We start from the raw sequence: 13,472 nt of genomic DNA, 5'->3' as shown, positions 1-13,472 counted from the left end.
GATATCTAAAAAAATAAAATTAAGGGGAATGTTCTGGTATAAAGAAAAAGGGAGAAGTAGAATGGACTAAATTCTCTCACATAAAAGAGGCAGGAACATTACAGGGAATAACATACACAGTCAGTTAAGTATAGAAGTCTATTTTACCCTACAGGAAAGTAAGAAAGGAGAGAAAAAAGAGAATGGAGTGGTAGACTGAGGGAGGAGATACTAGGAAGCAAAATACTTTTGAGGAGGGAAAGGGTGAAAGGACAGAGAGAGAATAGGCTTATCAGGGTGGGGGAATAGGATGGAGGGAAATACAGTTAGCAATAGTGACTCTGAACAAAATTGAATCGAGTTTCTCTGATAAAGCCCTCATTTCTCAAACATACACAGAAAGGAGTCAGATTTATAGATGTGGCAGCCATTCACAGATGGATAAATGACCAAAAGATATGATCAGTTTTTAGGTGAAGTAACCAAAGTTATCTGTATCAAAAACAATTTTCTAAATCACTCTTGATAGGAGAAATTAAAATTAAACACTTCTGAGATACTACTTCAAATCTATTTTATTGATTAATTGGACAGCAAAGATGAGCAAGAAATGTTGAACAGTGTGTGGAGAAAAAATGAAACATTAATGCACTCTTGGTGGAGATGTGAAATGATTCAACTCTTCTGTAGGTTAATTTGTAACTATGCCTAAAGTACAAAACTACATAGATAGATAGATAGATAGATAGATAGATAGATAGATAGATAGATGGATGGATGGATGGATGGATGGATGGATGGATGGATGGATGGATGGATGGATGGATGGATGGATGGATGGATAGATAGATAGATAGATAGATAGATAGATAGATAGATAGATAGATAGATAGATAGATAGATAGATACTAGGGCTACATCCTAAAAGAGATAAAAACAAAAAGGAAAAAGATCTATCTGCCCCAAAATATTTATAGCAATCTTTTCTGCAGGCAAATAATTTGAAATTGGAGGGGTGCCCATCAATTGAGGAATGGCTGAATAAATTGTAGTATGTAATTGTGGTGGAATACTACTGTACTACAAGAAACCATGAGCAGAATGCTCTCAGAAAAACCTGGAAAGACTTACACTGGCTGATACAAAATGAAATGTATCATGTACAAAGTAACGGCAATATTGTAAGGTGATCGGCTGTGAGTCACTTCACTATTCTCAGCAATATAATGATACAAGACAACTCTGAAAGATTTAAGATGAATAATGTTATCCATCCGCAGATAAAGAACTGATAGGATCTGAATACAGATTGAAGCATACTTTTTTTAACTTCATTTTTGAGGGTTTTTTTCTATTTTCCTTTACCACAACACTATTATGGATATGTTTTGCATGACTACACATCTATAACCTGTATCAAATTTCTTGCTTTCTCAATGAGGTAGTGGGGTGGGGAAGGAGGAAGGAAGAGAATTTGAAACTCAAAGTTTTAAAAACAAATGTCCAAAATAGTTTTATTTTTTAAATATAACTGGGGCAAGATAAAATGTTAAATAAATAAAAAATAGGACAATAAATATACTATCATAATGGAAGCAATGCATTTAAGTGTCCAAAGAGATAATCTTTTTGCTATGTTGTGCCAATAAATATTTTCAAAAACATTTTCTTCTTCCATTTTAATTGGTAGTATATTTGGCAAAACACCTTATTTGGAAATATTTTATTTTCTTTCTTTTTCATAAATATCTATTCTGAGAACAACCAGTAATTGTTTGACTGAAGTAAATATTTATTTTAAATAAGGAAATTATTGAATTCATTCATGAAACAAGCAAATAAGTATCTGTATATTGTTTTAAGCTTTGCCTATACAATGTCAGAAAATTACTAAATTCTAATTTGGCTTCTCCATAGCAGCCAAGATCTTAATTCTCCAAAGTACTTTATGAGTCGCTTAATTGTCATAAGAAGTCAGTTCTTTTTTTGCCTCCATTGTTACTCTCTTTGTTTCTTTATTTTAAAAACCTACGAAGTCTCTGTGCTTTCTTGGAAGTCAAAGTTGGCTACAATATTTATCAAAGTGCACTTGAATCCGTACAGTACTCTAGAAGAGGAATTATCCACCCTCTTTTCCACAAAGGAAAGACTGTAGCCCTGCCAACTCAGTGAATTCTCAAACATTCTTATCTTTAGAAGGAGTCAGCCAATTATAAAACACCTTACTAAATACAGGATAATAATATAAAAATATCAACTATATGCTAATAATTTAAAATTTTCCCTGGACAATTAGTTTGTTTTAAAACCTCTCAGATGATATCTGTTATAAGTATAAAATTACCATTCTATCATTGTCATTTTGATTTTCATCAGTCTTTTTCTTTAAAAATAATAATTTTTAGCAAAATTCCACTTATTGAAAAAAAGAGACAAACAAGAATAAAATTATTTTGGTTTAAGAATAATACTATCCAGTGTCTTCTTGATCAATTTTTTTAAACTTTTGAGTTTTAACCACTATTGAAAACTGAAGATTAACAATTGTAAATGAAAGCTATTAAAATTAAAATCAATACAAATTGCTTTGGGGTATAAATTCAAGTTAAAAATAAGTTGCAGTTCTATACTTATTAATATACTGCACTATCAATCAACAAATTTGCTTAAGTACCCACTATTCTTGATATTTATGGACATATATACAACAGGAAAATTGCCCTCACCATCAAGAATCTACAGTCTACTACTGGGAGAATCCAACATATTGACAGACAAATGAACACAGAATAAAAGCACATACACACATATGTACATTAATACATGCATACATGAACATATGAATATCCAGAAGTGAAAAAATTGTGAATTGAATAAATTGATGATTATTTAACATCTTGATCCCTGGGAGAAGAGTGCCTGTGGGCATTAGCCAACATTTCAATCTCCAGAAGGGATCTTGTGCTTGTCACCCAGGTTTGGAGAAGTACTCTGATATCCAAGAATGTGTAAGTTAAAAAAATATAAAATTATTGTGTTATCAATAATCCCAAAGACATAAACTGAGAAGAGAAAAATTCAAAACTTCAACAAATAAATCCTCAAAGAAAAACAGAGCTTAGACATAAAATCTATTAAAATTCATAGAAGGAATATTCCCAGGTTTTAAGAAAAGAGTTAAATGAGATTAAAACTTAAATAAGAGTGATAGAGGAAAAGTCTGGAAAAGAAATGGGAATAATTTAGGAGATAGTTTTGAAGAGAATTAACAGCTTGCATACTACAAGAGATGCAAATTCTTATCAAAGTACTCAAATCTCTAAAAGTTACAATGAATCAAAGAGAAGTTAATGACACCCTAAAACAAAAAGTCTGATAAATAGAAGAAAATTTAAGGTATATCATTTCCAAAACAATTGACCTGGCAAATAGTTTGATTCACTGAATTCCCTGAAAACAATTATAAAAACAAAGCTGGTACAGCATATTTTAGGAAATCGTAAATTAACACTACTCAGACATATTAGAAGAAGAGGGCAAAGTGAAATTACAGAAAATACATTGGTCACCTCCATAAAGCAATAAAAGGAAAACTCCCACAGGAACATCATCAAAATCCAGAGTTTCCAATCAATAAAAAAGACTGCAAGTAGCTAGAAAATAAAAGAATTAAAGTATCAAGTAAATACTGTAATGTTCACAAAAGATTTAGCACTCCACCACTCTAAAAAAGCAAAAAATATGGAACATGATATTATAAGGTAAAAGATATTGGCCTAAAACCAAAACTAACATACCCATAAAACTGTATATATTTTCTACAAGGAAAAGATGAACCTTCCATAACAAAGAAGTTTTCAAGCACTCCTCATTAAAAAAAAAAAAAAAATCAGAGCTAAGCAACTTATAGTTCATGTGAGCAGCAAGATGGAGCACTAGACATTTTTTTTTCAAATCCTCATGACGTTCTCAAATTTCAAAGTCATGTGTCAAATATAAGTCATATACCAATATCTCCATTATCTAGGACACCTAGAATATATAAGAACGTTAAAAAATTAAATGATGCTTACTGATACTAAGCTCACTCAGTACTTCTCCCCTCTCTGCTACACAACCAGTAGCAAGGCTGTACTGTGCAAGTAAAACATACCTAATTTGAAGACATGACATATAAAAATGTAAGAATTGTAGATCTCCCAGAAAAACATGACACGACAAAACCCTGAAATAACATTTCAAATAATAATAGGAGCTGCCCAGAATTTTGAAACAAGTTTTATAAGCAATTGGAAGAAACGTATTCAAATACAAAGGAAAGAAAATTCAAATGACATGATTACTTTGCACCCATCAGAAAATACAGGAGGGAATAAAATAATGTGTTCTTATGAGCAATGAAGCTCAGGACACAACACAGTGACTTCCCTTGCAAATGTGAACTAAACTATAGATGACAAAACATGAACATTCAATAATAAAGATGTGTTTGAAGCATTTTTTTGTGGAAAGAAAACCGGAAATGAAGAGATTATTTACTTCTCAAAATAAAAAAAAAAACACAAAACAGAAATGCAAGATGAGTGAATAAGTGCATTCTCCAAGCACAGCTTGTTCTACTGAGTACAAATATGAGCAGAGTGATGTCTAAGCAATTTCTTTCTATTTGTACAAAAGGAGAAAAATATGAATGCACAAACTGGGAGGGGGTCAAGTGAAGATGTGGAACTAGCACATTGTGGATTAAAGCTGGTGACACCTTAAATAAAGGTGAATTAATATTTCTTTGTGGGACTACAATATAACATTTAAGGGCACATGGAGTGGGAGGAGAATGAGAAGAATTTGCAATGTACCTTTGTTAAAAGGAGGGCTATAAGTAAAGGGAAGGCAAACTCTGTGGTCTCAGTAACAAAAAAACTTTCAGGGGAAAAAGAAGGAGTAAAAAAAATATTGAAAAGGAACTAGAGTAGAAAGAGCTTATGCTTTTATGGTGGGAATGGGTAAAGTGATGAATACCGTGATGGATGGAGAGAGAAGTTCTGTGAAGAAAGATGGGCACCTTGGACTGGGTGAGAAATGGGGGATTTGGTGCTTAGAAAAGTCCATTCACTTTTCCTTGGGAAAGAGGAAGTTGGAAGTCCTGTGGATGACTAGCAACTGGGAGAATGAGGAGCATGAATCCAGGAAGGAAATTTTGAGACAAACGGAAAATGAAGGGTAACAAGGGGAGGATATAGAAAGATAGTGTGTTACATATTCAGAAATGTAGTGGTGAGGGACCTACCATGGGACAGCATCATCGCTGAAAATGGCAATAATTGGCATTGTTATGGGAGTGAGGCAAAATGGAAAGGGACAACCTGTGGGGCAATGTCTACAACGAGTGGTAGAAATTGTCAAGAGGAGAGAGTCTAGAATTTTGATACCTTGGATATTTTGACTGCAGTAGGGATACAGAGAATAGAGAAAAAACCAAATAATTATAGAGGTGATGAACCAGAGAATGAGAGTCTAGAATGGACAGGAAGACTGAATGAATGATGATCTGGAAAGGGTTGTAAAATGTTTAAATAAAAAAAAAATAATGAGCAAGATTAGTTGAAGGGGAAGATTTTCTCAGTTTTCAATAAGTCTAGCATAAAGATAAACAACAGAGAAAATATGAAAATGAAGAAATTGTTGGAGAAACAAGAGCTAAAAGACTCGTGGGTTCTTCTAAATGGGACAAAAAAGAGTGAACATATTTCTTAACATCTTGTTGAACTTCTAAAAGAATCAACCATGTACACTGAACGCAGAAAAAAAATTGCTAACAAATGAAAACAAGTCAGAAATAGTTAATACGTATTTTACAGATAATTACACAGTAAAAATAGTCATTCTTTCAGGAACTAAAAGTGAAAAAATGAGAAATAGATTTGTACTGGGAATCAGAGAATCATGGCTTCTTTCTTCAATTTGTCTCATGCTAGCAGATTTGGATAATTCACTTTTTATCTCTTAACTTCGATCTTATATTCAGAAGGTATATAAGAGATTGGATTGGATAATATTTGATATCTTTTAGAATTTTAAGCTCAAGATTCTATATTTCATATCCTCATGAACATTTTCAAGAAATATCCACTTGAATAATAGCACATAACAAAATATGTTTCAAAATAGAATCCTGAGCAACAAAGGAAGCTTTTGCTTTTAAAATTATTATCAGTATCTTCTAGTAACTGTTGATCTAGAAAGAAAAAGTAAATAAATAAAAATTTAAAAATCAGTCAACAGCAACCAACAAAAATACAGTTTCAGGCATAGAGGGACCAAGACTTTAAACTGCAGTAGACCATATCATCAGTTAGTTGAGGCAAATATGTTTGCATCTTATGTTTTTGTACCTTTATAACATCTAAAAGAGGCAAAAGATTTAGAATAATATACTCATGAAAACAGCTCCATTTCATTTGCACATAGTCCACTTACAAACAAAATGGAAGATTCTTCAGCCAAAAACATTCCTGTAAACAAAACAGCATTACATTTTAATTTTTTGACACATCTTTAGAATGTTTTCATTTCCTAAATTTAAAGATAAATACACTATAAAATCCAATTTATGCTTTAAAAAATTTTGTTTATTACTATGTTGCCCTATCTACGTCATCTTTAAAATGCTAGATCGTATTAATGAAAACTGAAACAAAGAGTCTGAATATTTTTTTTGGTGTGGCCCTAAATATGAACAAATTTTCAAGTATGTTGAAGGAGTATTTCATAGAAATATTTTTTTTTCTTTTTAAAGAAATAGAACCTTAAGGATCATATCACCTTCCCTTTCTATTTATAGATAAGGAAAGAAAGGTGGATAGATGTTAATGCATTTACTCAATGTCACATAACCAGTAAATAACCAAAGTAGCAGTAAGACCCTAGGTTTTCAGACTCCAAAAAGGAAAGATTTCTTTTAAATTAATTTTTATCTTTTTTTTCAAAAATACAAAATATTTTAAAAGATAGAAATAAAACTTATTTCACATGAACTTCTATTATCCACCTAAATGTTGCTGCTGGAACAGTTTTAAAATTTTTTTTCATGGGCTGATATTTATTATTTAAGCTCAAGGCAGGTGGGGGCAGAGGGAAGAGAGAAGAAAGGAGGAGACAGGGAGACAAGAGACTCTCATCTGTGTCTGCTCTAGATGGAGTTGATACTGATTTCTGAGCCTTGGTCCAGGGCACACAATGACACATACGATAAAATGAGGTTCCAGGGGGTCCAGGTTTAGGAAAACATCTGGGGAGGCCAGATTTATACGTCCAACCAGAGGTGCAGGCTGGAGTTCTCCTTGGATCCACAGAACAGCTTCCTTTTAGGAACTGAAGCATCCCACTTATTTCAGCTCTTAGAAAACATTCTTGCAAAGTTTTTGTGCTAAAGAAGTCTTTCATTGTCTTTCTAACTTCTTGTACTTTGCTTCTAGTTTCTTTGAATATGCATCCAACTTGTAAGCATAAGAGCTGCTACTTGCTCCTCAAATAAAGTCATCTTGATGAGGTACAAGTCCAAGCCAAGACCTTTTTCCCTTGGATCGGGAGGGCTTTTGTTCCATTTGTCTGAAGGGACCCTGGAAAGTCTGGCCTTTGGGGAAGATCCTGGCATTCCCCTTCCTTTTCTCCCGGGTCAGATACTCCCTATCTTCTATTTAACATTTTTTCCGTATCCTTCCTTTTGATCCTATTAGCAGCCACTCCCATCAAGATGCTCCCTAGAGTCTATATTCACCCCAGGGTACGAGTCATTTCCATACTGCCCCTATCAAGACTATCTCTGGGGTCCCAGAGTAGTTGGTGGCACCCGAATTCTTCCCTTCACCCCAGGGTACTGGTCATTTCCATCAAGACTTCTGGATTGCCCTACCTGCTTCTGACCCAAGCCCCCCATTGTCTAATATCTCCTGATTGCCTCCAGCTGTTTCCAACTCTTGACCAGTTACCTCAGTTTCATTGAGGTGCTCCTTGGACTTCTCCTCAAGACCCTCCTTAAACCCCTCTTCCCATCACTCTAGAATACCAGACCACCACCAGATCCCTCCTTCAGTCGTTTCTGTATTTAAGTTCTCTCTTGCCTCCATGAAGGCACTCAGATACAATCCAGCTCAGACTCTGTCTAGCTGAGATTCTATCTGGCCCGCTTGTGAATACAAGCATTACAAATGCTTAGACTCCTGAGGAGTCAACCCAGTATGGTGAATCTCTAATAAACTTTATCTTTCTTTGGATTTAAGAAAGCTTGAGTTGAATTCATTAGAGTAGGACCTGGCAAGTCAGTATTTTGGGGCCCCCAGCACCCCTAAACCTCAACAATCTGATCCAAATAAGGCTGAAGTGCTCATATTTCTTGTTTAAATCCTTTAGGTTTCTACTTATGTTTACTGCAATATCTTTCATATCTAGATACTTCAAACTAGGCAGTTTGTTCATATTTTCCAGAAGTTTATAGTCTTCCCTGGTGGTCAGCTCACTCATCAGGTACGTGGTCATTTTGGAGAACATGTCCTGGCACAGTCCCAGAATGTCCACGTTGGCAGACTCCATAGCCTCCTCAACAATCTCCACCATGGCATCATCTAGGCCAGGGACCAGTTTAAAATTTTTATTATGTTATACAAGCAAAACTAAAAAATTATACCTAGCGTTTATAATTACAACTAGAAAGACAACCTAAAAATTTAAAAGAAAATGTGCTGAAACTGGGTCTGAATACTGGTTCTAACACTTAGAAGTTCTTTGAGGTTAGACAAATCATTTTACTTTTCCAAGTCTCTGTATCCTCAGCTACAAAAATAGAAATAATAACATTCGTAATTTCTACCTAACTGTGCAGTTGGGTTGTTAGAGGAAACCTCCCTGCAAAACTCAAAGCACATATGTAAGGGTGGGTTATTACTATTAAACAAAATATATTTGTGGGAGGAGAGAAATAGGGAGAGAGACAGAGACAGAGACAGAGAGGCAGACAGAGACAGAGAGACAGAGAGAGACAGGAAGAGGGAGAAAAACAGAGACAGAAATAGAAAGACAGACAGAGACAGAGACAGACACATAGAGAGAAATCTGTCTTGTCATAATTCCAAAGAACTTATTAGAATTAATATTAATTATTAATTAACATTATTAATTTAATTAAATTAATTTAAATATTAAAAATTAAATTTCCTTGCAAATTTATGTCTATGTATGTGCTCACACACATAGGGGCTTTTATTTCTTTTATATACTAAACCTCCATATAGGATAACCTACCATCAAGTTATCTCACTTTAGAGTATGGCATTTTGATCTGAATACTCAGGTTCTCCATAGACGTGGTTAGTTGAAACCATTTTAGTACACTTTTTCATTCAATTTTCCCTTTTGTCCCCTGTAAAAATAGAACTCTAATTTCTCTTCTCCAAGTTTTACTAAATCATGTGAAACTGAAAGCCTCCCCTATGCAACGAGACAGAAAGGAGCTGAGTAGTTAAATGCTGGCACTAGAGCACTGGTTATTAGAGTGAGTGAGCTCACGACCATCAGAAAATTCTTAGCTTATAGGATGCAGCAGAAGAGAGTCTGTAGAGATTTTAACACCTGACAGAATTGAGTAGGTGTCTTTGCACTTGAAAAATGCCCTGGAGAAGTTGTCAAGAAAAAAACAAAATGAAACAAAAAAAGTGCTTGGTATTTATTTTTGTTTAAATGTGTTTGTTGTGTTTAGAAATATTTAGTTATGTAAGATGATTTTGGAATTTTTTTGAAATTTTAACTTGAGGAATTCATAGATACCCAGAAGAGCTCCTTGTGGTCAGTTTTTACATGTGTTTCCTACCCAATTATTCACATCTACATAAGAAAATCAGTTTGGGGGTCTGTATTCTTCTCCTAACAGTGACACCCCTAGGACTCTGACAGAAATGGAATATAACTACATGGTGGTTGTCCTTCTCTGGAAACCTAAAACCACCAAGGGGAGGATAGGTTAGAGTGAATGTGCCAACTCTAAGAGAGAATCGTGTCCACACATATATGTGAGAGGTACACAAGTAAATATGAAATGTAATATAAAATAATGCCAAGTGGAGTGGACATTTTCAGTCACAGGCATTGGAAAAGATTTTAAGTAGGAGATAGTTTTTGAAGTGAGTTTGATGGAAGCCATATATTCTAATGATAGAAATAAGGAATATTCCAGGCCTGGAAGTGGGAGGCAGCCTGTGTAATGGCATGGAATTTAAAGACAAGTTTTTGGGTATATGAGAAATGTCAAATAAAGTAATTTGGATGAAACATAGATTGTCTGAGAGGAATAATGTCTAAAAATTCCAAAAAAAGTGCTTTGGAGTCAAGATGTGAAGGACATTAAATATCAAACAAAACAGTTTGCATTTCATACTATAAGCAATAGGACATTGCCTTACATATTAGACAGTATACTAGAAGGCAATATAGAGGCAATAAGAAGCCCCTGGAACTCTGAGTATAGAAGTGGCATGATCAGTCATATGTTTTAAGAATATTCCATATTCCATTATGGGATACATAAAACATGGTTTAGAAAGAGGAAAGACTGGAGGAAGGAAGATCTTTTAAGAAGATCTTTCTTTTTTTAAATTTCATATATTTATTTCTCTCCATCACATGTTAAAACTATTTTTAACATTTGTTTTATTAATAAAGTTTTGAGTTTCAAAATCTCTCCCTCTCTCCCTCCCTAACCTCTCCCTTTTCTGAGATGAGAAGCAATCAGACATAAGTTATACATATGCAATCATGTAAAACATTTCCATAGTAGTCATTTTGTATAAGAATATTCAAGTACAAGAAAACAAATGAAATACCTTTGCGGTACTCCTATAGCTTAGGGATGAGATTTACAAGATGATCTAGTAATCAATGCTAAAAAGGAGCCACCATGTGTAAACTCAAAGCCAAGAGGGAGCAGTATAACAAAAATCTGGAGAGAAGAGTATCGATGAAGAGAGATGAGGAGAGGGTGGGTAGCAGTGTCAAATGTTATAGAGAGTTCAAGAAAGAATTATAGAATACTTCTGACATACAATATGATTTTTGTTTCTTTGATTGATTTTCATTACCTTTTACTTTAGCTAGTACAAGAGCCATAAAGTGGTTTTACTATAGCAAGAATTAGACTCATAAAATTATTGCTACCTAATAGAGGTATTGAGAAGTAAATCTATCAATGAATTCATGAGAATGATGCTTTGTGGTAGAGTGAAAAGAATGCTTAATTCAGATCTCAGACCTCTGACACTAATCTTTCTGATTCTCAGTTTCCTTGTCTTTAAAAATGGGGACAATCAGTTGAGCTGCAGTATGTCCCACACTGGGAATGAAAGGTCAAATTAAATGATGTATTTAAAGTATTGATTATACCTTAACATGGTGTGTAAATATCATCATCATGATTTAATGTTCAGCCTGCTGCCTGACAAGTAAAAGATTTATTTTGATTATGAACACTAACTGTTTACAAATGAACAATTGCAGATCTGAGAGAACAGCTCAGAATTCTCTTCCTTTGCTTCTTCTATTCCCCAGTCTCCATTCTGCCCCCAAATTCTACTTCATTTATATCTGATTACCTTTTGGCACAACTTTCCACAGTTCTATACTCTTCTTAGTAGGGGCAAAGAAACTTACCCTCCCCAATGATCTGACACATCTCAATTCCAGCTAGCACTAATTTATTTCTAAAAGAAATATCTCATGTTTTTGCAAATGTTTCCCTCTTCTTAACATTTCAAAGTCACAGAAAATATAATGAGAGTGTATCTGTGATACTGCAGGATACATTTACCCCCAAAAGTGGGGTTGTTTTTTACAAATTAAAAAAAGTATTCTAATTTCCTCTGAGACATTTCATTAAGTTGTATTAAACTGACTACCTAACTAAAGGTCTACAGAGCCATTGTACTGACTTCGTTGCTGTATGCCTGTGAAACCTGGACAGTATAACCAGTGGCATTCCAGGAAACTGAATCTCTTCTGTTTGAATTTTCTTAGGGATATTCTAAAGATCATCTGGCAGGACAAGATGCCAGACACTGAGGTCATTACTTAAACCAAACTGCCAAGCATTCACACTCTGCTTCAGAGACCACTACTCCAATGGGCTGGCCATGTTGTTCAAATGCAAAAAGTATGCTTGCCAAAAAGAATTTAACAGAGAATTTGCACAGGGCAAGTATTTGTATGGTGATCAGAAGAAGGGATACAAGGACACTCTCAAGGTCTCTCTTAAGAACTTTGGAATAGATCATGTGGCATGGGAGACACTGGCACATGACCACTAAGCATGGCAAACCCCCATCAGAGAAGGTGCTGTGCTCTATGAGCAAAGCAGAATTGAACCAGTTCAAAGTAAACAAAGAACACACAAATTTAGAGTATTAATCCCAAATATTCACATGAACTATTTGTGCCCAATCTGTGGTAGAGCATCCTGAGCTTGTATTGGTCTGATCAGCCACACTTGGATATACTGAAACTTGGCTCTAGCACAGTGATATCATTTTTGTCCTCCTACAAGAACAAAGGACAACAACCAACTAATGCAATTTTAAAGAAAATAATTGTGTTTACTTGAATAATCAATTTAAAATTGTTGTTTGTTGTTCATCCTCCATTGATGAAGAGGATCAATGACATCAGGAAGGTGATATCTTGACTTTCAAGTGAATTAGATTTGAGTGAGGCAGAGCTGTGTTAAGTCATCAGCCTTACTCCCTTCTCCAGAAACATCTGATATCATTTACAAGTATAGTATAAAACAAACAGAACTGGATGCAAAGGAAGGAGTGCTGCAATCTTATTCTCACCCTTAAATTTATTAGCAGTCCAACAATGAGCAAATCAATAAATGTTTCTGGCTCATGGGTTGTTCTTCTATAAAACTTGGATAATAATGCTTGCACTATCTTACAGTGTTATAATGATTAAACCAAAATTTAAATTGTATAGCACTATGCAAAAAGATGAATTCTTAATCATAAGATAAATTCAAGTGAGTTGCACATAGTATGCTCTTAATAAATGTTGAGTTGAGCTAGAACTAAAAAGCAATTACAGCATTTTAACTTTGTAAAATTCTCATTGGTTTTGAGTTTCCAATAATCACTTCCACAAGTTTTAAATTTCCCCCCTGTCCCACTCTCTCCATCCCCAAGATAGCATGCAATCTTATATGGATTCTACACATACATTCTTATTAAACACATTTTAACATTAATCATGTTGCATAGAATGATTATAGTGAATGGAATAAAACCACAAGAAAAAAACAAACCATAACATAATAAAAGAGAAAATAGTGTGCTTCATTATGCATTCTGACTCTACAGTTCTTTCCCTGAATGTGAATGTCATTTTGCATCCTTTGGAAATGTTTTAAGTCCTTGCATTGCTAGGAAGGGCTAAGTTTATCAGATACAATCCTCATA

General features: G+C 34.3%; 1 protein-coding gene across 1 annotated transcript in view; it reads right to left on the bottom strand.

Annotated features, from left to right (window-relative positions):
- Positions 1-8,592, bottom strand: part of LOC140502604 (large ribosomal subunit protein uL23-like) — a 52,121-nt gene extending 43,529 nt beyond the window's left edge. Inside the window, exon 1 of the mRNA XM_072606634.1 lies at positions 8,407-8,592. Within this exon, the coding sequence (XP_072462735.1) occupies positions 8,407-8,592 (186 nt within the window). The remainder of the gene's footprint in view (positions 1-8,406) is intronic.
- Positions 8,593-13,472: the final 4,880 nt, after the last annotated feature.

This window comes from Notamacropus eugenii, chromosome 4, assembly GCF_028372415.1.
Source record: "Notamacropus eugenii isolate mMacEug1 chromosome 4, mMacEug1.pri_v2, whole genome shotgun sequence".
NCBI classification, from domain to species: Eukaryota; Metazoa; Chordata; class Mammalia; order Diprotodontia; family Macropodidae; genus Notamacropus; species Notamacropus eugenii.
This window is presented reverse-complemented; position numbering and strand designations above follow the sequence as displayed.